A 27,467-nucleotide genomic window follows, 5' to 3' on the forward strand; every position below is an offset into this window, starting at 1 on the left:
TTGCAGCCCTACATTGAAGCCAGCTGAAGACAACACAAGCCCACACAGAGGCCTGTGCGTGGTTCCATCTCTTGAGGCTAGTTTATGAACAATTACCCTGGAATTCTTCCTCAACTACACAGTTGGCAGAAGACTCCACCTGCAGCCTGCAGGTCTCGGGGCTATGCACCGCACATGATCTCTGGGCTCCAGCTGCAACCTCCGCTCGACTCTGGCCAAACCTGGATGCTCGGCACCTGCAGCAGGACGTGCACCTCCAACCATCCGTCACATCATGTCGCCACCTTCATTTTTAACTTCCAAAGTAAAGGAATAGAATATTGGATTCCCCTTCTGCTGATCCTCCGGAATGGAGCCCTTGACTGGGGTCAAGAGGTCAAGTTCTTAACAAGAGCCTCAGGATGAATCTGGTTGATCAGACCAGTCTAAAATCAAACCCTTAACCTGGTTGGTTACACAGCCACCTGAAGACCCTAGTTTTACAGGGCTGACCGGATCCAAGTCAAGGTTTCAGTGGCGCTATTCTCAGACCTTGCTTTTCCTAAGGTTAATAGAGATCCAGATGGGATGAAGGACTCTACTGCTTGTGTTCTGTTTAGCGCCTTCATGGAAACACACATTCACACTCGGTTGCCTGATCCATTTCATCTTACCAGCAGAAAAGACATTTCAGTCTTGCACCCGAGTGACAGATCTGGTTTGTCAGAAAAGACAGATAGGTGTCGGCGTCACAAACACACAACATCACAGAGGGCTGTCAGAGTGGCCTGTAGGCTGCTGGGTGTCACAGACGCTCAAGTGAATCGCATCAGAGCACAGGCAACGCTGCAAACCAGCGGCTCAGACACACGGCTGAAGCCAAGCCTCACGTCACAGACAGGTGTCATAAAGAAACATCAAGAACCCTGATGATGGCACGCTTGTTACTGTTACTCAGCAACCGCAACATGGCGGCACCTGGCTGGGAGACTCTTTGTACTTACAGCCGCTCAGAACGTCCACGAGCGGAGCCACACTTCAGCTATGGTGTCCTGCTCAGGACAAAACACACCCAGCCTCTGTGCCACAGAATGGAGAGTATCCTGGCGACAATGACTGCATCCTAACTAACCCTTTTGTGGGGAGAGAATGTGAAAGAAAAACCCGGTTTTCTCACTCGCTCAGCTACTGATCATAGGGATGACTTCTATTCCCGATTTAAAAAAGAGCTGAGGCCAAAAAACGTTTTTCTCATTCAGTAATACAATAGTTGTCACGACGAAGACACCTGACATCACAAACAAACAAACAAACGTAAATGGCTTCCCTAAAAGCACAAGTTTGAGTCCCAACATTAGCTTCATCCCTGATCGCTCTTCCTTGCACAGTATATTGTGAATAAACACGCATTTTTCTAAGCCTCCATGCTGGTGGCAGTAGGCGGGGTGTGGTGAGGGACTCCAGCCTGGAGGGTTATGAATGGGCAAGAGTATGAAAATCCTGTCCCTGTGCGCCTGGGAGGCTGGTGTGTGTAAATCATGGGAGTGTTACAGAGCTGCTGTTTGTGTGAGCGGAGCAACAAGAGGCCCACATCTATACATTGCCATTAATCTATAATTGCGTCTGAAACTAAAGCTGTGGCAGCAGGAATGATTGTGGCTGTCACTTGGGGCCGCACCTGAGGTCTCCAGGCATCACACAGAGGTGTTCAGCCTGTCTGCTGAGCACGGCCCCACTGAGAGGGACTGGTGTACGGGCTTTGATAAGACGGGCATTCCACGGGCTCCAAGGCCAGCGAGGCCACTGCAAGGATCCTGTTCTGGTCATCCCCCATTGGCTTTTGATAAGTAAGAAGCAGTTGGGAAGTAGCCAAGACACAATCTGGCTTCCAGCACAGTGAAGCCACGGAGAACAGAGGTTCTGCTGGATCAAATGGACTCCATGCAAACGACAGGTTTCCTCAATCGGTCTCAACTGCTCAGCTTTGTCCAGTCGCTTCACTCAGGAGGCAACGGAGACTTGCAGAAGACGGCATTGGAAAAACAAGTTGCCACTGGCTTTTTTCCAGAAAGTACAGAACACAAAAAAACAACTTTAACTTTTGGACGTACGCCCATTAAACTATTGGATCTACTTGTCAAATGTCCTTAAAAGCAAACTGTGTGACACCTCATCCACCAGAAGGCGTCGTGGAAACACAGAGGAACCTCACGTCTGTTTAAAGGAGGATGACATCACATGTTTCCAGGGATTTACTTCAACGTCTGTGCTGTCATAACATTAGACACCAGAACAGTGGCGACGAAGGCAGTGACTCCTGAGTCACAGCTGAATAGAGAAGAGGGGCAAATGCAGGTTCAATGACAAAATCCACTACTAAGTATTCAAGTAGAATAAAACCTGATTTGGTTGAATATTCTGAAACAAGACAAAATGGTTACGTATTTATTTGTTGTATTAGTAAAGCGTTAAGCAAATTGACGCTCATAACATCGGCAGTTTTTTCTTTTTTTTCTTTTTGTCAGATGATCGTGAAGCTCCAATAAAGAGAAAAAACAAACGCTGAATCTGAAAGGCTCTCAATACTCGTCCCCAATACTCCAGGCTTAAGAAGAACAGAAAGCACTTCCTCTCAGCCACACAGAGACACCAAGGTAAATGAACATGCTCAGTCCATCTTATCTCAATGATGCATGGAGCATCCATGAGAGCGTTCCAGCACCAGCCCCTGCTGCCTGCCTCTCTGCCGCGGAGCTTCAAGTGTTCACCAGAGTGTTTGCTATTGGGCTCTTAACATTTAGATTCTCTTCATGGACTAATGACTCTGTATTGCCGTGTGCTTGTATCCCCTCCTCCGATGGCACTGATGGGACCTTCTTGCGCGGTGATGGACCGTCGAGTGCGTTTATATTCCTCCCTCACACTGACTCAATCAGCAGCCACCAAGGACACAACAACCAAGGACACCACTGGCAGGAGGGAGACACAGAGAGAAGCAAACCAGTTCTGTTTGGCACAGAAAGGTGTAGGAGTCCTGGGAAGGATGGCGTTTTATTTGACTTGTAAGAGTGAAAGAGTAAAACAAAGCGCAGCGTCTGCCTTCAGTCCTGAAGGCCGGGCGAGGAAATGCTGACAGGTGCTCCTGTGATTAAAGAAGTGAAGTATGAATGGCACAGAGCTCCTCGACTGACAGAAGCAAGCAGAGGAAAAAAAGTTCCAGACCCCCGGCGCCCTTTAGACACAGCGTGGAGAGAACATTGGAAAGCGCTGACACCCTGGATCATATGTATGTGTCTATATATATGTATATATATATATATATATACATACATATATATAGGCGTCTCACGCCTGGGGCCCGCTCTATACAGCCCCCTGTGGGCAGACGGCAAACTAGAGGTGACAAAAGTAACTTGTGCTGAGAGGCATTTTGGCCGTTCTGGCAAGTTCAGCAGGAAAAAACAAATGTGTGCATTCAAAAGCAAAGAAAAGCGGCAGCTCCCCGGCAGAAAACATCCCTGCAGGAGGTCCTGAATGAGGCTCAAACTGCAGCAGCTGATCACACTTCAGTGCCCCTGCTAATGTTCCCAATGATGCTCACTACTGCAGTTCTTGCTTGTTCTGATGTGGTTGACGTTGACATTAAAACACCTTACTGTCCTCATCTGTACTGCAACTTTTGACGCTGCTTAGGCGGCTACTGTTACGCTACTTTGAATGTGACTTCAAAGCTACTGCTGCGAGCGAATACACTCCTACACTAGTGCTAATGCTAATACAACTACTGGTATCATAATACTACAGTGTCATAAGTACTATACTATGACACATGGGTTGTGTCATTTCACGGATCAGTCAGCAAAGTCAGTTGCAGGGTTACCGCCAGGATTTTTTTTAAACTGTGGCGAAATAAATCAAATAAAATCCAACAAAAATTTGAATAAATCCATATTTCCACTTTCCATCAGGAGAAATTTCACCTCATTGTTCACGGCGACTCTCACGTAAGCCATCGGATGCAAAGCAGCATCTGCAACATTCATCAGCCTGGTAGGTTTTCCACACTCAGGTACACAATATTCGAAAAACTGCATGCATAAATACAGCTTGTCAATGTATATGTATGCGGCTGATAGCGACAGATCCAACAGAGAAATGCTTATTAGTGGAGTACGGGCCACGTGCACATGCTGCCTGATTTGAATAAGTAAACTTCTGTATGTAATGGACACACAATTGTATGCACATATCCAATGCGCCGTCAGGAGGAACAGCCGTCTCCGCGTGCCCATCTTGATTCAACCTAACCGTCGAAACAAATATGTAATGCAATGAAACGTCCCTCAGTTTCTGGGCTGACGGGACACTAATGAGTTATGGCTGTTGTGCGACCGTGGGCTCACTGGGAGCTGAGACAAGCCCGCTCTGATGTGTGCACGCTACTTGCCCACGTGTGGACAGGATGCCGACTATAGCATGATCCGCCGGCCGGCCGGCCGGCACATTAGTGCATGCATGTGTCAGGCGCAGGAAGAATGGATCTGGACAGGTGGGGAGAATAAATTCACACTGTATCTCCCTCTGCCGAGAGATGATGATAGAAGGATCAGAAAAGAGCTGACACGCACACTTACCGACCCGCTCGGCGGAGGAGAACTTCATTAACTGGCTCCGATTGGACACGGCTTTTTCTCAAATGTCACATTCATGATATATATTTAGCAAAGGAGGGAAAACAAGCCTTTTCCCCGCAGGAAATCTGAACAAAAAACAAGATGGACGCAACAAATGACGAAACACCTTGGAGCGGCTCGGGTGACGGAAGGTAAAAGTGTGACGTCACAAAACAAGTCTTTGATTATTTGCAGCAGTATAAAAACAGGAAATATGTTCTTGTAATTACACTACTGCGTATGATAATAAGCATTACACGCTGTGTACCTGTGACAGTCGGCCCTTTGAAATAGAATTGACCCTAAACCTGATTTTGAAATTTATGAAAAAACAAAAAACAAAAACGAAATACACACATATATATACACTGTATATGCATGAAATGAAAAGTGAAAAACCTATTGGGTTTCACTTGACTAAAAAGGGTCTCTTCTACAATGCATTATTACAGCATTCATACAGCAATTGATTATCCTTTTATTTTATTTTTCTTACCGTTATTTCCACCTGCAGTAGTGTTCAAACTCCTATTTTATTTACCAAGCCAATAAATAAACAGATCAAACCAAATGGAAAAACAAACAACAGGTATAGTTCAAACAGACAGGTCAAAATGTACATCAGGAAAAGCCAAAGGCCTCAGCAAGATGAGACTTGAGGAGGCGAATGGCTCACAAAAGGGCTGATATTAGCACTTCAATGGTGCTGATTGATTTATGGTGGTGGAGATAAGGCAGCTCTGACTCAGACACACACACCAGCGAACGCACAGGCGGAATATTAATCAAAGGGGCGCAGGTAGTAATCAGACGCGGCTGGAAGAAGCCAGGCGGCTCGTGCACAGCTGCCTCTCTGGAGGCAACAGCCATCAGCAGCATTCAGGGCGGACAAAAGCACCGTCACGCAGCAGCCGCAAACACGGCCCGAGTGGAGCCAGGACCAACAACCAACCGCCATATTCCATCAATAAAAACACTCGGCAAAGAACACTTCCATTGATTTCTATTGTCTTTCCAGAAGTAGCCAGGCTTCTCTTTATCCAACACATAATGGCTTTATGAAGTTATGGCCACTGGGAGGTATCAAATGATCAATATCCTGCAGCCGGTGAGACCAGTCTGGAGGAAAAGTGAGCGGCCATTCAAATCAGCCGGAGAGTCCCAACACGCTTCTGATACCGAGGAAGGATGGTGGAGATACTGAGCTGCAGTGAGACTCCAGAGCATGAAGGATGGTGGAGATACTGAGCTGCAGTGAGACTCCAGAGCATGAAGGATGGTGGTGCTGGAGACACCGGGAAGAGGGAGAATCAAGGAGGCTCCTGGATGTGATGAGAGGTGATCAAGGCAGGTGACTGTGGAGGACTTGCTGAGGCGACCCCCCAACAGGATGTGCCGACAGAACGACGGAGCATGAGAGGTGTGTCCTCCGACGGCTCCAGACATCATTCAGACACCACTGTGGGTGAAGAATGAGAAGCAGGAGTCAAACCCAGCCCCGGGGCCTTCACCTCCACCTGGGTTTGGGGTGAAAAGGGGTTTTTCATCAGGTGAAATGCAGCATGTACCATGGAGCTGCTCCTCCACATGTGCCTCAACAATCCCAGTGAAAAGATGAGAGTGAGTGATTTTGGCTGATGGATGACTCAATGAAGCAACTTTGGTGACACGCTTGTTGAGCAGCAGGGGATCGACAGCTACTTCAGACGTCACGGAGCAAGCGTTCTCAACCCTAACCACGACTATAACAGATCATGAGCTCAGTCTTTGGCCTTCAGAGGTGAACGACTGAGCAGGAGAAGCACCAAACATCTTCTCTCCAAGCCTGCGCCCGTCCCTTGTTGTCACTACCATGAAATAATGTGTGTTTACAATTGTCATCCGTTGTGTACCACACATCCATGAAGCGCCAGCAACCCATTCACGCAGCGGCGGTGACGAGGGCAAGGTCGACATCGTTTTCACGTGGCGTGAACAGAGCTTGCATTGAAAGTGACGGAATTATGTGAATTTCATTTCACAGCGATAAAAATCCGTCAGCTGCGTTCATTTAAAAGGCTGCAGCTTCATGTTTCTGACTGATTTAAATCATTCACTGGTCGATATACAACTACGAGCGATATCACATTCATGTAGCAGCTCAATTCATTTCACTCAAGGAGCACAGCCGCCTAAACACTTCTATTGAAACGGAAAATGAACCTTAAAACAGGATTGGGAGCCAAAAACATCGCGGCACAGTTCAGCTCATGCCTGCGCGTCCTCGCACAGCCAAGTCAGAAGGCTTAGATCCAGCTCATGATGCGTTCAGTGACAAGCATGGCACTGCAAAATGATCGCAACAGAATCACACACAAAAAGTTGAAATCAAAGTTCACAGATCAGCATCAACTGAACAAACACCGAGCAGCTTCAGAAGAATCTTGCCTCACACTTGAGAATATGGTACATATATTACTCATTCACGTGTCTATTAGCAGCATATTAGCCTGTAATTAATCATTATGAAAAACAGATAAGAGTCTGGTTAATCCTGACTATAAACACACTGAAAGTTCACTCTAAACTACATGACAAGTTCTGATTATTAGCAGTCAATAAGCAAGTAGTTGGCTCATGCAGAGTAAAGAAGTGTTCCCTCATCTAAAGTGAATTTTAAGTGGGAAGAATTCATTTGGAATAATTTTACAGGAGAAGGGGAAGCAATGGTTGCCTCAAAAACTTGACCTTTATTTTTTGGGTTCCCTAGAAGAAGAAGAAAATGTAATCGCACACTTGTTGCACCTACATTTCTCACGAGGAGGATTCTAAATATGGCGAGTATTAAACAGCTGGTGCAGCACTTGCATAATAATCACCCAAGCGGTTTAGGAGGATGGAGTTCCATTGCCCTGTCAGTGACCTTGTTGGTCCAACGTGCGGAGGATAAAACGTATTGACTGACATGCAGGCCGGCGGTGAACTTCTACATTAACAAGCCTCGGTGCCCGACACTTGCCTGTGGCTGTTTTTGCCAACTCCTTCTCCGGGCCTGCTAATGGGCACTCGCTGCTACACCGTAATGTCAGCGAGCATTTAGCCGTAAAGAGGTCAAAGCTGGTGAAAATGACTCCATACCACATTAGAGTGATGAAGCAGCCCGCGTGCTCAGTGGGATCCATACTTGGCAGCAAAGGTTATCAACTTGTGCATGGTACATTAGATACATAAACAGATTGTGCTCTGAAGGCCTAAAGCACTTTGTGTACTACTATGCAGAGTTTGCAGATACAGTCGGCAATAATAGGAGCACAACCGCGTCCACCGAGACTGTGGGTCTGACTGGAATGTTTCCCTTTACCAGTCGATGCCACGCAGTCCCTACTGTCAGGCTTTCAAGATGGTTGCTGTTAGTGCTGGGTCCAAATCCAGCATGGGACCACTGTGACTGCGGATTAAATCTGGATACTTCTCAGCATGATGCTCTGTTGGTGCTGGCACAGGTTTCCTCCCACACACGTATCTTTGGTACTTTGGGATCGACCAACAGCAAGATGAAACGACTGTACATGCAGCTACGGCGCATGTCAACAGGAACACAATGTGGCCATGGTCGTGCGGTCATAATGGATGCACAGCTTGAGCCCAACAGCAGCCTGCAGCGCAGTTATCACTTACATACATATATAACTTTGCTAATTTATCCTCCCTCCCTCTCTCAGCAACCCGGCGCTCGAGCTGTCTGGCAGCCCACCCGGGGCCTGGTGCATCACCAGTCCGTGTCCGTAATGTTCTCATACATGTAAACAGCCACACAGAGGACGTATAGCCGTCCTATAGTCCCCGCTGCTCTTCCCGGTGGGGGAATTAAACCCACGGCTTGTGTCTTAGTTCATCTTTAGCTGGAGGACTTCTTGTCACAACACGTGTTGCTCTAATCAACAAACTCAAACGATGTAGCCTCAACGCAAAGACGGCCCCCGGGGACGCGACTTCAAAGCAGGCGCGGACGGTGGTGTCACTCTGGAGCCGCGGTTACGAGACAATAAACCAATATATTTAAGAGAGAAGCAACAGAGCTAGAGGAAGCACTGGGGCTCCAGGCTGCACGTCATTTCTGCGAGAGAGAGGACGACAGCAGCGGCTCACCCTCACCAGCCTGCGGTGCGCAGCCATGCGCCCGACTTCACCGTTTACGGCACACGTCTTGTTTCTCTCGACAAATCGTTGAATCCCTGAGGAGGCGCAGAGTGAGGGAGAGCAGACACACAAACACACTGCCGTGTCAGAGGCTTTAGGTATAGCGGTGCTCGTGAGCGCACCAACCCGAGCCGGCTCAGTAACGGGTCCGGCAGGTCCGCAGTCTAGTTGTGTGGCAGAATCAACAAGTCCATAACCAGTGAGCCACAACTGAATCACTGATTCCACCAGGGATTCAAACTCTCTTCCATTTGATCCGTGTTTAAACTTCATTCTTCCATCCTTCAGTGGGATCTTATTTAGCCGCCTTGATCTTGGATCACGTTGGAGACGACATCAGGCATGGTGCGCCTGAATGGATCCTTTACATGTGGCTAATCTGCGTTATTTGGATGGATTGATCCTTTTCTCTAATCTCACTTAAGCGAAACCTCTCAGCGATGTTTGGCCGACAGGCCACGCCCACAAAATCAAAGTGCGAGAGCGACAAGCGGAGCCATGACGCGGACGGAGCAGGGACATAATAAGAGCGAGAGACACATAAGCAAATATCAGCCAGGTCGTTGTCATTTGAAATGGGAGCAGAGGCGGGCTGCTGGTCCTTGTTATGCAAGTTATGCAAATGTGTGTTAAATGACTATGCTAATGAGGTAAAGAGTAACCTGAGGGAGGGAGGCGGAAGAAACACCTGACAGGGAGAGAGACGGGAAGTGCGAAGCAGCTGCTGCTGCCGCCCAAAGTTTGGCGACTCGGTCGTGCACTGGGAACAAGCAGCACGTGTTCCTCATCTTTAAAGGTTTTATTCAAATAATAAAATACACATCATGGAACATTAACACTAAAGTACTCTTCAGGGGATCCAGACGGAGGAACGATACATGCTATGAAGTGCCTCGGTGTGATGCTATAAAGTTCGGCTGAAAGGATCCTTCTACTTTCTGTTTCTGCTGTGTAGATTTCAGGAGAGGCATGTAGTCGAAAGTTAAACCTGGTCAACTGTTTGAGCGACTCAGGTCTGTGGTACAGGGATAATTGGAACACAGTTCAGTGTCTTGTTTACAGTTCTGTGAGTGACATCACTTCCTGTGGAGTTAGACAAGTTCAAGGACAGTGATTCTCAACCACAGGGCAGAGGCCCATGCATGGGCCCTGAGCGCCTCCTCGAGGGCAGCAGAAATGATTTGTTTTACACCTCTGGGCCGTGAGACACATTTGCCACATGTTGTGGCAGTCGTGTGTCATTCACTTGACTTGGCAGCTGCAAATCTGTGATAGTTACCAAGGATGGAGAAGTTCTTGAAAAGAAACAATGATGAACAAAATGATGCTGCTCCCCCTACAAGAGTAAAAACTGTTCATGAAAGCACCTTTTGAAGGATTTTTTTTAAATATGAAAATTAATTTGAAAGTTTTATGGCAATACTTTCATTTACACTTTACTTAAATCTTCTTTAGAGTTTATTTTCTGATGTTTTGATATTGTTTTATTGGATTTATTTTATTCAGAATTTTATTCATGACGTAGAGGTAGATCAATTTTCGACTTTTCGAAGACAAATCTTTGCGATGATCCCATGGTTTCATGTCATTTCACAAGGTTTGGGTTTGTTTACGTGTACGTAGATGAAATATGGATGTTGAACACACAGTTATAGTACTTGAATGGGCCTCAGGGAAAGGTGGGCGCTGAGATCAAAAGGGTGAAGAACCCCTGCTATCGGAGACCTACAGACTTGGATTTAAACAGTTAAAGCCCTGCCACTGCCCTCACTCACGTGGCTCTACAACGTCTGGCAAATGAAAACTGAACATAAGATCTCTACATTTGATTTTCACTTCTGTTTGACAGTCTAATCCAAACACTTCAAAGATGGCAGACACAGAGTGTTTCAGCAGGAGAGGGTGCCACCGTTTCTGATCATCACCTGCACCCATTCACCCTTTGCAAGGATAAAACACAACAAAGGATGAATAGATACAGCGACGGCAAGTGAGAAAGCAGAAGATCACAGTGTTTTCTTTCGTTGTTTAACAAGATTTGTGTCCACTTTTTCTCTGGCAGGATTTCAAACGACTGAAACTCGCACGGACAAGTCCCGTCTCTCGTACATCAACACTCTCGGAGATGTGAAGCCACTTAGAAAAGAGCAGTGATGAGAAGGAAGAAACAGAGGCCCAGGTTTTTAGTCACTCTCTGCTGCACACGCAACACTCTGGACATGGGATGGATCGACACCATTCCATGCACTTGGACGTAACACCCAAGACATTTCCTTCAATCTGAGCGGAGTATTTAATGGTCTTATTGGAGGAGATCCAAATGTGAAAAATCCAAATGTGAGATGGAAGCGAGAACGAGAAACGTAGAGAGAATAATGACTCAAGGTCATTTGAGGAGGTCTTACACAAATTCCATTTCCCAAGAAATTACACAGACAATTCATCTTCACTTTTTCATTTCATTTTTTTATTGTTGTGATTATGTTCGGTGTTTTTTTCATTTGTTATTTGAATTGAACTCACTTTTGAACCAGTTGGCTACTTCTCTCCATCAAAGCTTTAACCACCTGCGGCGTCTTCACTTCCCTATCAGAAATAGCCTGTGGGTTTCTGATAACTCACATTATAAACCCACACACACGCGCACGCACACCTCTGTTGCTGACATGTCTGTGAGTCAAGGCTTAATTCCCATTATGAGTTACCAAAACTGGGGCACAGCAGGAGGGGAAAGTGATACATCACCAGCGCGATGTGTTTGTGCACAAAACATTTGGATGCAGGGGGACGCAAACAAGCAGAAAAACAAAAGCACCTTCTGCAGTGAAGTATTATTCCCCTGTGCGTGATTGATTATTCGTCTTTTTAGAAGCATCTTTCTGGTTTCCTTTATTAAAGCAAATGCTCAATTTTGAGTGTTTCATTCACCGTATTTGGTCTTTTATGAAACGTGACCATCAGCTTTTATGAAAACTGCTCCGGAGGAGGAAGTCGGTTTGGCACAAACAAAGGTGAGACAAAAGAATAAGAATAATCCGCTTGATTTGAATTAATGAAGTGAGTATTAACAAAGACTCCTACTCACATTCATTGTCTATAGCTGGAGTCATCGCTCAGCCTGTTGTGTACAGATTAGGACGGCGGCGTCATCTGCTGAAGGCCTCTTAATTGTGTGTTAGGACCTAATAAATAGCTGTAATTAACAGGAGCCGTCCTCAGATACCAGGCAGTGGAGGCAAACAGGCAACAATGCAGGACGTCACCTTGGTTATTCTGATGCTGCCGCTGCTGCAAAAACAATTTGAAGCAGATTTTAACAACTGCTCGCAGCAAAACCTTCACTTGAAGCTTCAGTCAATTTGTGTGTTTTCCTCAACCTGTGTGTACAAAGCTAGGTGTGGTGAGTTACGGGTTGCTGACTTAACAGATAAAACGCCGACGTGGATGAGTGTAGCCCCAGGAGCTTTCCGACACGGATAAACAAACAAGAAGCCAACTCACTCTACAACTTCTGTCTGATGGGGCTGCCCAAAAATGAGCAGTACAAAAGCTGATGGAACCAGCAACGTGCCACGGCAGGAAGAGCTCTGCGTTTTACAGTATCATACATTCATTCATATATTCCCATCCACGGTCTGGAGGCCAAGTTGTGTTGGGTTGGAGACAGCGATCGATAAGTTACAACAGTGTTAACATGTTATTTACAGCAGCAGATAAGCACCCACTGCCTGGATACAGCAGCTTAAATGGCAAACAAAGCAGCTGAAGTAGTTTACATCCATCAAGGCCGAGTGAATTAATCTTGCAGATATTGGCTGACTTATTCCACCACCACAACGGAGTGTGTGCGGCGGGCGATACTGGGAGCAAGTGTAATTCACTCCACAAACACCCAGATAACTGGACTCTTGCCTCGTCGCTCCAGGTGCTTACACAGGGTCAGTGAATTAACCCCGGCCAGCGCAGCACGCAGGGAGGAGGAGGAGCCTCGGCTTCATCATAACTCAGACGATGATGTCACCGCTCAATCCTTCAATCAGGCATCTGTTTTGAGTCGCACAGTTAAGAGGAGACGGGGAGATGCTCACGCTGATCACACAACACAAGGCAGGTCTGCGGGGCGGATGTCGACAGAGGACTCGCAGCATTCGGCAACTACACAACGCACACTTGAAGCACAAGCCTTGATCAGTGATCTGTTTGAACAGAATACCTTCACGAGTGCAGACACAACTTCCTGCTTCTACTGCACACAGGTCAACAGGAGAGTCCTCCCAGTGACTCCCGCATCCTAACATGAGTGCTCCTGAACACAGGGATGCTGAGACGGTTTCATCTGGTCGACAAACAGAGCGACTCACGTCTGGAATCCACTCATAAGATCTTAATCAGATGGGGTTCGGGTTCTACGGTTCTGAGTTTCATCAAGTCCTGCACCATTAGCCAGACAGTTTAGATAAACAAAGCAGAAGTTGTTAATAATATACAGGAGATGAGGTCTAAACAGGCCCCAACAGCAGCAACACAAGCTGCACTATTGGATGAATTCAGTTCCGAGGTTCCAATCTGACGACAGGGCTTCCGGGTCCCTAAGACTGTTGATCTGGCTGTGATCTGAGAGGACAAACTCTGTGTTCAATAGGAGACAAGCTGGTGACGATGCAGGTCCTGAGGAGTGAGAGGGGCGTTGGGGTTCACAAGACACTGCCTGGAAACCACTTCACATCACTATATTAACCATCATATTCGGCTTGAAGGATCCACCTTTATGTCTGGATCCTCTCAATTATCCTTCATTCTAAGCGCCATTTATTGATGATAAATCCTCAGAGGTGGGAGGTCTTGTAAAAACATTCAAATAGGCCATCATTTTGAAATGGAAACAGAGAAATAAAACATAAAACAGATGGCGCTCCAGCGGCATTAAAGTAGAGAAATGAGGCCATCAGCTGCCAATCAAAAACAAGCCACGAACAGAGACAAAAAGCAGCTATGATCTTTTCAGCACAATCTCTTCAAACGTATTTTTATCATCGCCAGCAAGCAGTGTACAAAATACATTCCCTCTTTTCTTCTCTTGATTCTAAGACACAAAAGCTCAATATGGTTGGACTTGTAATTCTTGGCAGGGAGCGTCGCACAAGTGAAACCCCAGCAATTCCTTGGTGTCACATACGTTGGAAACCTTCAATAAACTGGGGATATTTAAAAGGCAAATGTTTGCTTGGCAGCGAATTATGCAGTCTCTTTGGCGTTATTGCTTTTGTTGGGCCAGAGCAGGAGTGCGGCGCACGTCCCTCTTGTATAACCTTGACAGATTGAGCACATGTATACATGTGCTCTTGTCTGATAATCAGGTCTTTGGCAAGCATCAATGAGATGTGGGTGGAACATCTTGCTAGGCACGTACATGTCGACACACAGGGGTCTTGTTTCCTCTCTGCTGTTAAGAGGCGCAGATCCCCCGTAAAGTTGAAACATACAAACGACTATCAATGAGACCCAAGTAGGACGCCTGCATGCTGCCTCCCCTCCAGTGGTTGGAGAGGCAGAAGTGGCTCCCGTATTTCTCACCAACCTTTGGTGTTTCTAGCTTTTGAAGGCCACAGCTAAAGACTTTGTCAACGATCAGGTGACAACTAAAGTGAAGTAATGAAGACAGAAATGATTCTTGTCATTGAACAAAGACAGCTGGATATCTAGTTGATAATAGTCAGCCAGTCACCACTTCTGTTTTCATACTTGGCTGTCCATACTTTTTTGAACTCTAAAGCTCACCGATGATATCGGCCAGAGCATATCAAATCCAAGATCTTTTTCAGCTTTATCCCTCGATGATGGAAACCGATATCGCTGAATGTGACATTCCATGACAGAAGACATGATGTGGCTTGAAATTACAGAGTTGCATATATCAACTTTTATCTGTATCAAAAATGTCATGTTGGACGATAACAGCATATCTCTGCAAAATATCGGACATCCCTAACACAATCTAATACTTTCCACGCTTTCCCAAATTCATGAGCAGAGGTGAGGGCTTGATGGTGATCATCCAGTAAAGGGATGTTGTCTCTTGGCTCAGCTCTTTGTTTCAGCACTACAGCACCTCAGGGAACTATGGTCTGCAGGACGGCCTCAGACATTCTGCGGGTCACTTGTGTGCTCACATCTACTAGTCTCACACTGTGGTGCCACAATAGCGCGGGGAGGTTTTAAACTGAGGCTTCACCTGAAACAACTGAACAGGTCCACCATGGTGCGGTTTGGAATTAGCATCGCAAGACTCCAAACATGGCTGTGACGGATAAAAGAGAAGCGATCGGGAGCAACCGTTGCTCCCAACACGGACGAGACAAGGACAAAGCAATGGATTATATCAGTCTGAGACACTTTATTTGGGGATTAGTTCAGAGCTCGACGCGCGTCAAAAATGCAACACAAAATTCCAATAGCCAATACTGTGCTGCCTTTCCACTCCACCCCCAGTCCTCGTAGTCAATAGTCGGTTAATTAACAGAGACGGAGGGAAAAAAATGTCACAGGGAAATGTCAAGATCGACAACGACGCGGCTAGGAATTCACAACAATTCAAAACAGCAGCTTAAAAAAACATTTGACTAATTCACTGTAATTAAAAAGCCAGGAGGGAGAAGTGCAGAACACTAATTGTTCGGTTAAGCAATGTGTGGAAAACATTAAACGTGATCTATTGCACGGAGGGAGATTGAATTGTTGGACTAATTAACTTTCTTTTCCTTTGTCAAGAAGAAAAAAATAAATAATGATGTCAACCTTTGTGAGGCAAACTGGGATTTCACCCTCACTGAGGGGGGAAAGTTTACTCAGTATAATTGAGTGGGTTATTTTCCATAAATGCCTGAATTCTCCTGCCAGTCTTTCATTATCAGCCGTTCATTTATCCACCTCCACCTCTATTTGCATGGTTTCTGTTTTTCTCTCCCTCCAGTGTGTCTCCTGAGAAGCTGGGCAGGTGCAGCGGGCCATGTTGACAGCTTGTCCCGTTTCTCTAGCTGCAGGGGAAACTGTCACTATTGTCATTCTGGCCTCTGAACACCGCGCGCAGAATGGATGCGGGTGCCTGTGTGCGTTCTCAGGAGATTATGACAGCGCGGGGTGAGCGGGGCAGGGGGGCTCTGTTAGCTGCAGACACAGCTGAACGCGCGGACACACCTAGGCGAGTTTCAGAACTTTCACCTTGTAGGGGAGAGTCTTCAGGGCTTCAGAGGGAAACGCTGGACCGGGTGACAACAGGAGCCCGCCTTGGGACGGAAGTCTGAATACATGACGGATCGCCAACAGTTTTGATTTTCACTTCAGACGGATGCATTTCAGCCAAACTAGCCCGGACCCGAATGGTCAATGGAGATTAGAAGATGGGGGTGAAGTAGTGGGAGAAGACAGGCGTACGACAGGGCACGGACCTACTGCAGTAACGTGTTCATGCATTGAGAGGTCACTCTCCCACACTCTCTGCTAGCCACTCTGGTTCAGAGTTTGCAGATTTACGACAGACTAGAGTCAAAATAAACACTCGTGAAAGACTCCACTTTGTGAGGCACCGTGATCAACCATTTAAATGAGCTCCAGTTCACCGGAACACGGTTCATTTTACTCAAACCAGACAGCTGTATTGTCCTGGGACACCAGCGCACACCATCACGAGAGAAACCCTGAGCACATGAAGTGACATCACGTATTAATACAAATTGAGAAAGGTGTCCGACGCAGCCCGCAAGGTTCCGCGGTCCAAACTGCAGCAGGGTGAGTGAGTGTGTGTTTGCTTTGTGCGGCGAGTGCGAGTGTGTCTGGCGCGGGGCAGTGGCCCTAGACAAAGTGCTCTGCCAGCTTTCTGCCCACTGGTCTTTTCATTGCTGATGGATGAGTCTTGTTCAGCACCATCTGGCTCAGAGAAACTTCACATTAATCATCACAAACACACACTACTGCCTGTTAAGCAGGCAACCAGCAGGCAAATACAATTTCCTATCATTGGACCAATGCAAAGTAATAACAATCCAAGAATAAAGGAGCAGGTGAGATGGAAATGATATGACGCGAGCTCGTGCTGACCTTTGAGGGAAGTGTGTTTTGTTTGGATGAAAGGGGCTATTTGTGAGTCTAAATCAAGGTTTTAAAAACGTGCGCGTGACGGACTACTACGACTCCTACTTCAGTACCTGCTCCAAGTGACCAAGTACAGCTGGTGTTGCAACCTGATCGACCGTCAATGTTCTGAACTGTGTCACTATCAGAATGGTGAAAAACAAACAAACAAAAAAAACACAATAAATCGAGTTGCGCTATTGAGCTGTGTGTTCCCCTGGTTCAGTTTGCTGTCATTTTCACTGAATATGTATTTTTGAAACCACTGCTGTTGAATGATTCTTTTTGGTATTGAATTTTATCTGCAGATCTATTTATGTGTCTTCCCATAGCACAAGCTATGATGTACTTTCTCCCATATATCAAGTTCTTTGTAAGTACAGAACCTTGTAATCTCACTCAATCCGGTCGCAGGTGCAGCAGCTGCTGGAAAGAGGCCCAGACTCCACCCTCACTAGAAAGCTCCTCCAGCTCTTCCCTGGCCAACCATTCTTCTGACATGTCCAACTTTCACAGAGAGAAGTCCTGTGTGGGCCCCAGACTGAACATCTCAGCATCGCCGGCGTGCATCCCTCTGGGGCTTCTGTGAGTGATCTGTCATCTGACAGGGGTGAGGACAAAATTCTGTCTGCATCAAACCCTCCAAGTATCGTAAAAAAACTCATCATCACTGACAAAACTGAAGTTCACAAGGCTCGATTATTCTCTGCTTTTCTATATCACGTGATGGGCCAGATTATGAAATCTCAATCTACAAGGCACATTGGTGTTTATGGCTTCAGTAATCCGTGAACACCTTGACACAGCAGTGATGTCGGGCTAAGAGCCTTAGCCTTGTTTTTATTTGACCACGAATGGTGAGCATGAATATGCCACGGTGTGTGACCATGGTTTTGTGAGTGTCACACAGCACTCACGACACACACTATCCTCATGCGCTCTGTGAGGTGAAAGGCTCCGCACTGGAGGCGGTGGGAGCAAACTGGGGGACCTCATCGGACTTCATTTAATTCTGTCTGAGGGCTATATGGGTGTAATACAAGAGGATCCTGAGTAGCATTTGCTCGGTGAGTGGACACGGGCAAGGGCAGAGGAGAAGAAGCTGGGCTGATCTCCGAGGACGCGCGCTTGACATTCAACTTCTCGTCATTAAATCATATCTCATGGCTATCTGCGCTGCTGCAGCATCCGGACATATTTCCATATGAAGAAACAATTGTTGAGAATCTGCTCTGTTGACATGTGAGGAGAAAGACCTGGGGAGAACGACACCAGGACACAAGATGACCCATTGATTAATCTATGAAAACACACTGCATCATCCGCCCATCTGCATATCAAAAAAAAAAGCTGCTCAAACTTTAGAGTTGACTTAACAAATCTGAGCCGTCATGAACCGGCACTAAACTTGCCAGCCTTTGGCAAAGGTCGTCGCTCCACACACTCAGAGTGTAGGATAGAAAACTTTGAGAACGGCTGGTGCACGACTCTCCCCGAGGACGTGAAAGTAACATGCAATCTTTCACAAATTGACTCCTGACTGTTCAACGGGAAGAGAAGCTGGTGGATCGGTGGTGGCGAACACACCGCCGCCTGACAAGTCCTCCGGGGCTGAGCCGCATGATCGCAGACACCAAGAACCTCATTTGAAAAGGGACGCATTAATGGACCTTAAAGACACAAACTTTCGCCGACACACATCAGGGAGCGCGCCGACAGCCTTAAACAAGTGCGGCTGTTATAGCCGACGTGTTTGCGAGTAAGTTAAACGTGATGTCTTTGATTTTCTGCTGGTTAAAGTTGAACAGATCACAACTCAGCTGCAGCTTCCACACCAGCGAACTACCTGCGTTGGATAGGCGTTTGTTGGAAGCAAACGACCGTTCCAATGGTCTCTATCCAGGAAAACTGCATCCATTCACTCGATACATTTTCATCCTGTTACAGGTGACGTAGGGCTAGAGGCCATCGCTGATGCCTTGGGTGAGAGGGGAACCCGAGTCTGGTCTTAAACCGGTCTCAGTGAACATTCTCGGCACACATTTCATCCACGCGGACTCAGAGCCTTCATCATCCAAACACCCTTCTCCTGGAGACCTGACTTCAGCAGAGAATGGACCCATAAAGTCAGCGAGACCAGAGAACAATGCTGACCTCCCACTGTTGATGTCAAGTTCAGGCCTCCATTTCAACAGGCGTCATAATGAAAAGACAATGAAATAATCGTCTCGTTCATGACCTCAAAGAAAAGACGGTGGCTTCAGAAGAAAACAAGAGCAAAGATATCAGAGAGGAATGTTATTACCTTGTGGTCGTATGGGTTGTAGGAGCGGAAGAGGTCAGACAGTTCTTTGGTCCGTTGCTTTTTCTGTGGATCACAAAGAGAGTAGAACTTCAGAGTGTCTTCACATTCATGTAGAGTAGAGACTCAAATAAACACAGAGCTCCAGGAGCTGCAGGTGGAGGCCAGGCATCTCAGGGTCTGAATCCTTTCAAAAAAACGTCTTTTTCAACAGTTTGCATCAAGTGTTTTTTTTTTTTTCTACAGTGAATTTGATGAATACGACTTGCACCTGGTTCTGCTACTGGTTGGGCTTTTCGAAGACAAACAAATCTTTGAGATGATCGCATGGTTTCATGTCATTTCACAAGGTTTTGTTTACGTGAAAGTAAATCAAATATGGTTATTGAACACAAATGAAATCAAGAGTAATGAATCAGTTCTAGTATCTGAATGGGCCCCAGGCCCATTTGTTCTGGAAACGCCAGGCCTGAGATCAAAAAGGTGAAGAACCCCTGGTCTAGAAGACAACAAGTCCAAAATATCACTGACAACAAGAACACAGACCCATCATTTCCATCATGTCGAGGTCTACGAGCCTCTGGTTTTTGTGTCACATGGGCGAGTGGAGTCACTAGTTCAAGCTAACTGAAGTCCTTCCAGTCATGCTCTCCCCAACTTGGGAACACATACACAGACATATGGCTTGAGAAGTTTGACTGGTATCGACTTGTTGGGTGAATGAAGCAGAAGGAGAGAAAAATAATCACCCCGGCGACGGCATCGCCTACAGTTATTCATTAAAGCGGGAGAATACGGAGTCAACAGAGGGGGAAAGAAAGATCTGCCCACCAGCTGTGGAAGGAAAGCCTTTCTCATTTGACTCCAGCTCACCGTCTGACCCTAACCTTGCGTGTCCTCAACGTGTAATGAGATGCACAAGCGTGAGACGTGACTGTTTGATGCGTGGCAGTTGTTCATGCGATCAGTCAGAGGAAGGCAGTGCACGCTAATTAGCGGACTGATGAGCCCGTGTCTAGCTAAGGGGGAAGGAGCCATGTACATGCTACCGTAGCTCACGGGAGTGGACTGACTCTCACTGCGTCTTTTCCAGTGCTGGTATGGAAATGGCTGGATTGGGAGCCCCGAGGCCAAGCGCTGCACACACGGCGCAGACGACCAACGCTTGCTCTCCGCCGTCATTACGCCGTGACAGAGCAGTGCAGTTTGAGGCTAGCGCATGCAGATGTGCCGGGAAATCTATTAACCCCAAGAATGTGTGGGTAAGTCACACAAGCCGGAGCACAGGCTCACTGACAAACATGCCGGGAGAATGGATAGTCTGGCACAAAAATGAAAAGTTGCAGAGGAGAAAAAGTGAAAAAAAGTATTGTTTTAGCAGCTTCTCTCTCATCGCCATAGTAACGTCCACACTGAAGGTCTTTTCTGAATTCAATCCATCTTCACAGCCTGTTGGGTGGCTTGCACATAGTTTGGGGACCAGGTGCTCCCAGCTCCTGCTCCAGTTCCTACTGTAATACTATAGCACCGTGGAGTGATGACGGCGGGGGCGACCTCGGAAAATACTATTTTGCCGTACTAGAATAAAGTGTAATTGCACATGCCCTCATGAATTTTTTTTCAGGCAAATTGATGCACATTGTCTTTTCTGTTACAAACAAAAACAATGTCGATAAAGTTATTCTTTATTATAAGTTGATCTATATTACTGTCTTCTTTCTTCTCTTTAATGTGAACGAGGTCATGCACAGGTGTACTTGCGATAATTTTATCGACAAATGCTACTTTTACAGAGGGGGCTGAGAGTTGGGGGGCATGAAACGTTTACTTGGCGCAACAGAAAGTGACTGAGAAGCACTGGGTTAGACCCACCAAACAATAAAAGCCTCCACTAGAAATCTCTTCCCAAGCAAAGGTGGAACATAGAAACTATCATGACGCAGAAGAGGTCGAACAGATTTGACCATCATGGCTCTTGCCTCACCATGGCTGCGGTAAAAGCAGCGAGCGAGCTGGTTAAGCTCCTCCTGCACGACGCTCCTGTACAATCGCTATTCCCATCAATTATTTTCCATACAGCCCGACCATCCCGTCTGCTACTCATTCTTTATTCACCCAGGAATCTTTTGGTCTATAGGATCCTGAAACCTCCAGCCCCATCCGTCGATCATCTGCTCATTTGCGCTACCCCTCGATTCCCCAAAGTTCTCACAGCCGAGGGCTTCTTGAGAATCTTCCGCCTGGCTTTGTCTCCCCTACACAGTCCCAGTGTTTCACAACAGAGAGGGAAAACTCACACTTATTATTCTGTCTCAGTGCTCTTCCCACAACCTCCCCCTTGGTCTGAGTCTCTTACGTGATCTGCCTGGAGCACCTTAGGTGAGTGCATTCCTCTCATCATCCCTCCTCCTGCCATCGCTTCATCGCTCTCCCCATCACGCATGTGTGCATCTGAACATGTGTAAGACAGATGTAACCGCAGGTAACAATTTCTCCATCCCAATGAGCTCCAAACACAATATAAAGCCAAGGAACACGGACACAAAGACACATCCAGATGCAGACAGACAGGAAGACACGCTGGGCTACACCAGGACGAGTGTAGCGTTCAAATTGTGTAACGAAGGAGACAGAATCTGTTGAGGAATCCGTCACTTCTTTGAACTAAAACAGAGGAAGAGACCAGAGGAATTTACTGACAGATATTTAAGGGGCGCCTCCACTAACCAAGCATACTGTCGATGTTGTGTTTGTGACAACACTGCAATGCAAACTCACACTGTACGTGTTTGTACAGACCTGTCACAGAAGTGATGATGAGCGATGGTTGTTACCATGACGTCCATCTGTTATTGCCACCAGAGACGGATGCTGCGTCTAACGAGAAGTGACATTACACGGATGTGTACACTCTTGTGAGGAGTCTAAACACGGAGGCATCGTAGAGGGAAGCAAACACTGCTGCCAAGTACTGTGACAAACCACTGTCAGTCAGAAAAAAAACAGCACTGAAGACTGTGTTATTACATTCATTCGTGGGTTTGTTCTGGAAGAGCGCGAGGAGCTCTAAATCTGGGTTTGACAAATAAGATGAGACAAGTTCACTGGAGAACACACAGAGACGGAATTATGAGCAGGAGCGCACCAACAAAACTATCTCATGAACCAGCTCATCACACAGCGCTGAGTGACTGTGACTCCAAACCTCCCGGACTTCTGAGTGGATTCAGACCAGAAGAGAAAACCAATGACTTTCTTGTTACGTGAGCCTTTTAGTTGTCGTTCCTATTGCTGCCTCAGCTAAACGCACCATTGACAAGGACATTTGTGATCTACTCCAGTGCACTCCAGCTCATCATTTCTCCAGTGGGAGGAGAGTCATTTCCTCAAGTGGGAATGAACTGTGTCCACAGGACGAAGTACGAGGCAGTGCAGATGGGAACTGGTGCAGCAACTGGTGGGTGCTCATGGAGGATGCTTCTAACCCACATTTCACACACACACCCACTGTCCCTGCCTGGTGCGGTCCGCCAGAAACAGAGGGTTCTACCCACTGACTTTTACTAAGCGCTCGCGTACATGGTTATATCACGCAAAGGAGATGTTGAGTTTGTTGACTTAATACTTTTTTTTTTCAACTCAAAATAGTCTGGATTTAGAAATGGTATGTTTTTATCTGATATTATAGTTTTTTGTGTTAAATCCAACAACATAAACGGACTCAAGCTTTGCACCACGGTAGACATGAACCTGGTTCAGGGCTGCTCCTGTTAAACCTCTGTGAACCCAATGTCAGGAGAAATGTTTCCCACACAATAATGAGAATGTATCGAAAGCAATACATTGTGCAGGTCAAATGTATTGGAGGAGCTTGAAATGTTTATTGATTCAATCATGCTGGATTAAAAAAATAACTAGAATATCAGACCAAAACATACCATGTCAAAATCTAGACTATTTTAAGAAAAAAAACAACACACTTTTGTGTGATATAACCATGCACACATGTGCTAACCAGTAAACGTCACTTGGTAAAACGTGCGATTGCAATGTCCGGTTGCAGTACCTGGATTTCCAGCGGACCACATCAGGCAGTGACACCCACAGTAACTAACACAAACAGTAGCGTGCGGCCATTTTTGAGTATTTACACTCTGTCTTACTTCACCAAGTCAAAGGGAGGCCAAGACCAATCCTGCTTCAACAAGCCGTGTCGTCCTCCTACACCTCGAGAGTGGAAAAAGTGAAAACAGATGGCAGCGCTTCTTTCACACGTCTGGCGAGCAGTGGAGATGAATCTAACCCTTAATCGGGATAATAAAAGCATGAACTCATCTATTAACACTGCATAGCATGCTAATTAATCAGGCAGGAGTGAAATGAGCTCCAGACAGCTTCTTAAGCGTTAGCACAACCCTTGGCACCTGTGGCACCTCTGGTCAAGTGTGTCTTCCCTGCCACCTCCCGACGCGGCTGCAGATGTCTGTGTTTGGGACGGAGGGGTGTTGGAGGCGCACCCCCGTCCTGGCATAGACAAATGATCCTGCAGCCTGGAGATGGTGCTACCAGCAGCTGACCAGCTGTTTCACTCCGACAGCATCACCAGCGCTGCCTCCTGGGTAATAGAGTTCCTAACCAATTACAATCTAGGGAAATTAAAAACACCGTCCCACTAGAGCTGCTAATCTCCTTCTCCATCACTTGCTCCTGCAGCTGCTGGTTCTCAACTCTTTCAAACACATCACCTGAGCTCCCGACACGCACGCACGCACACACCTTCCACTCGGCGAGTCCATTTATCAAGGCTAACTTCTGGTCACCTGGGGATGATTATGGAGATCCGAGCTAATAGCATTCACATTCTTCTATTCTCAACATGTTCCCATCCCTGCCTCCATCCCTGTGGTCTTTTTTTCCCTTCCATCTGCCTCTGCTCTCCGCTCCACTCAGAGTTTTCTCATATTACAGCTCTAACAATAGCTAATAAGTTGGACAGGAGATCCCGCAGAACACCTGCACCTCGCTAGGACCAAGTCCAGACAACCTTCATGACACCCAGTTCAATGTTATGCTATAAATTCCACCCTCCCACTTAAGTGCACAGATCCATCTCCAACCCTCCTCGATTGTTAGAGGGAAGAGTCTCCTCTTAGTTGGACCGGTAGATTGTCTGCTCTGAACCTGCCAAGCAACATCTTTATAAGCCACTCATTCCTCCACTTTTGAGTGACAAGTAGAAGCTACCGGATTGGTAAGGACCGATCCACAACAGTTTTTCAGATCCAACACAGATACAGCAGCCTAGAGGATTGGAGCATACCGATCTGTTTCCTTCTACTTGTCACTCAAAAGTGGAGGAGTGAAAGTATCTTGGGGTCTAGCTCACGAGTGAGGGAAGCTCCCAATGAGCTAGGTCTCTCGGGTGGGCTGGGAATGCCTCGACATTCAACCCGAATGGATGGATGGATGGATGGATGGACAGACGGTTGAATGGATGAATGGATGGATGGATGGATGATGGAAGGAAGGAAGGAAGGATGGATGGATGGATGGATGGACAGACGGTTGAATGGATGGATAGAGGGTTCTGAAGCTGAGATGTTCACAGATCGAGTTTCAGTGTGGCCTTAGATTTGAACAGTGCACGTCCAACAAGTGCCATTTAAAAATATCCATCCATGCAGCCAGAGCACAATCCAACGGCTCCAAAATGACTGGATGAACAGGCTCCGCTAACTCACTCAAAAGGTGAACAAACAGTGACTCCTGAGGGGGCCGTGTCATGAGGGTTCAGCACAATATGTCCTTCAGTGTTCTGGTTTAATTTAGCCCATCCATCCCACTCATGTTCCCTTTCTACCTCTCCTCCCTCCTGCTGAGGCCCACTTTTGTCTTTGCCTCCTACTCCATGCACTTCTCCATCCATCCATCCATCCCTCCCTCCCGTGGCGACCCAACACACTTGTGTTCCAGACAAACCATCTGCTCCACTTTATTAATGACTGACCCTACACGGCCCAGACGTCGCCGAGTTTCCACCACTCACCGTATGTGTGGTGAGCGTGTGTGTGCGACAGAGCAGGTGCAGGCTGATGTAATGTCTGAGCATCCTGAGACACCGACACAGGTGCGAACTACACACCTCTCCACATCAGAAACACACAAATAATATAATAATAATAAAGCCATTTTAGCTGCCATTTCTCTCGTCGGTCATAGCTGGCCGGTGACTCCTGACCTGGTTAATGACCGACGCATCTTATCAGCGTGCTGTCATCAGAAATGAATTGAACCTCAGGGTGCTGTTCAACTTAGTGTGAGAAGCTCAGACCGACGGCTCGAGAGAAGCTGGTGGACATTGCTAAGGGAGCTGGGTGAAGGCCCCAGGGCCCACCCAGCGAGTCATTTGATTTCAAGGGCTTAGTTCTGGTCGACAGGACCAACCTCCAAGTTATAGCTTACACACTCCATACAAAGCTCTTATTTTCTGACTCAAAACGTAGAGGGAAACTTCTTCCTAATATTTAAGAAGCCACTCCCACGCTGATGTTTTCCTACAAACGTCAATATGAAGTTCAAGCCTGTCTCCTGAAGTGCTGCCTGTGGAACAAAGTTGTAAAGAGACTGGTGCTGACGCACAGCCTCTGACAATAACAGCCGGATAAGATAGATGGCGAGGAACAGAAAGGAGAAAAAAGATAAGAAGCACTGAGGATGTCAGGGGAGTGATCCCTCTAGGACACACATACTTGAGGCTGCTCCTCTGAGGACGGAGTGAAGGAGGAGGGAGAAAGAGAATGACTTATGAAGATGCTCCACTTGAAAGAGACGTGTCAACACTTTGATGGTAAAGAGTGAGCGGCTGTAAATGCGAGGCAACTTTGAACATATAGGAAGGAGCAGGTCAACTCCAGAGGAGGGAGGTCGAAGAAAAAGTCTGTCCCACTTCATATTTCATGAAGTGAGTTTAGTTTTCTGCACACACTGGAGCGACTGATGAGACTGGAAATGTCCTGAAAAACAAGCCCAACCACGCGTGCAACTGTACTACACGCCGGGGCGATCGGGACGTCTGGCCTGGGACTCCCCCTGGTGAGTCACCTGCGACGGCTCGGTCGCCAGTGGGCTGTGAAGGCTTCCGCCATCTGATGAGCAGCACCAAGGAGCCCTTCCTACTTGAGCGGCGAGATGAATGCAGCTGCTGGCAGAGAGTCCACTCTGCACTGCTCCCCTCTCCGCCTCTCGCACACACCTTTGGTGACGCTTACAGCTTCATTAGCTGCTAATTGTTTCATTTGCCAGCGGAGAGAGTTGTGTGGTGGCTCAAAGAATAGTGGGGATGAAGTAGCACTCGCCGGTGAGTGGGCCTCTGAAACGACGACTTGAATGACTCTAAAGAGATCAGCCTACGAAGAGAGGCGCTGTGCGGGAGTCACACGGACTTTTGACATGTTTATTCCTTCAGTGCTCACCACTTGACTTGAGCGAGTCAGAGCCGGACAAAGGAAAAAAAGACTTGCAAGAGAAATGAATCTCACTCTTCCTCACTCAACTCATGAATAACCAGTTCAAGAATGAAGATGAGTAAAACTAGCACAGCACATTAAAACGGAAAAGCTTAGCACTGCGCTCAGTTCAAGAGCAACATGGTGCTGACGGCTACTTTAGACAAAGTCACGGATTTTAGTTGGAAAAAACGGTTCTTGACTGCAAAGATTTTGTGTGCACACTCTGCATTAGACTCAAGCTAACACTGTCCTCGCCTTCTCTGGAAGCTAGTCTGCTGACTGTTCAAAAGAATTCCACACACAAGCCTAAAACGCTGGCCAGGGAGCAAACTCGCCAAAATATGGATTTACTGATGAGAAAGCTGTCATGTTGACACATCGGAACATGCTGGGGCATTAACTTGTTTGGATTAGTTACACAACAGAGAGCAAAAAACGATGGACATGACACAGTTGGTGAGAAGAGCTCGTGCAGAACCACACATTTCTGACGGGGATCCAAAGACTGTCAGGTGTGGGCCTTCACAGACAAATGAACATGCATGCATTTGTCATCCTATTCTGATAATAATTGAAAACATAGATAGAGACAAAATATATAATAATATATGCTATGCAAAAAAATTATTTTTTATAAATAATTAATTTAAAATAAGATGAAAAAACATTCTTTCATTGTAAAATAAAAGATTACTTTAT

General features: G+C 46.7%; 1 protein-coding gene across 2 annotated transcripts in view; it reads right to left on the minus strand.

Annotated features, from left to right (window-relative positions):
- cdkal1 (CDK5 regulatory subunit associated protein 1-like 1) overlaps positions 1-27,467 on the minus strand; it is a 163,145-nt gene that overhangs the window by 19,431 nt on the left and 116,247 nt on the right. For both annotated transcript variants that reach the window (XM_053888251.1, XM_053888250.1), the window contains one exon: positions 19,264-19,326. In XM_053888251.1, the coding sequence (XP_053744226.1) occupies positions 19,264-19,326 (63 nt within the window). The remainder of the gene's footprint in view (positions 1-19,263; positions 19,327-27,467) is intronic.

This window comes from Synchiropus splendidus, chromosome 15 (assembly GCF_027744825.2).
Source record: "Synchiropus splendidus isolate RoL2022-P1 chromosome 15, RoL_Sspl_1.0, whole genome shotgun sequence".
NCBI lineage: Eukaryota > Metazoa > Chordata > Actinopteri > Syngnathiformes > Callionymidae > Synchiropus > Synchiropus splendidus.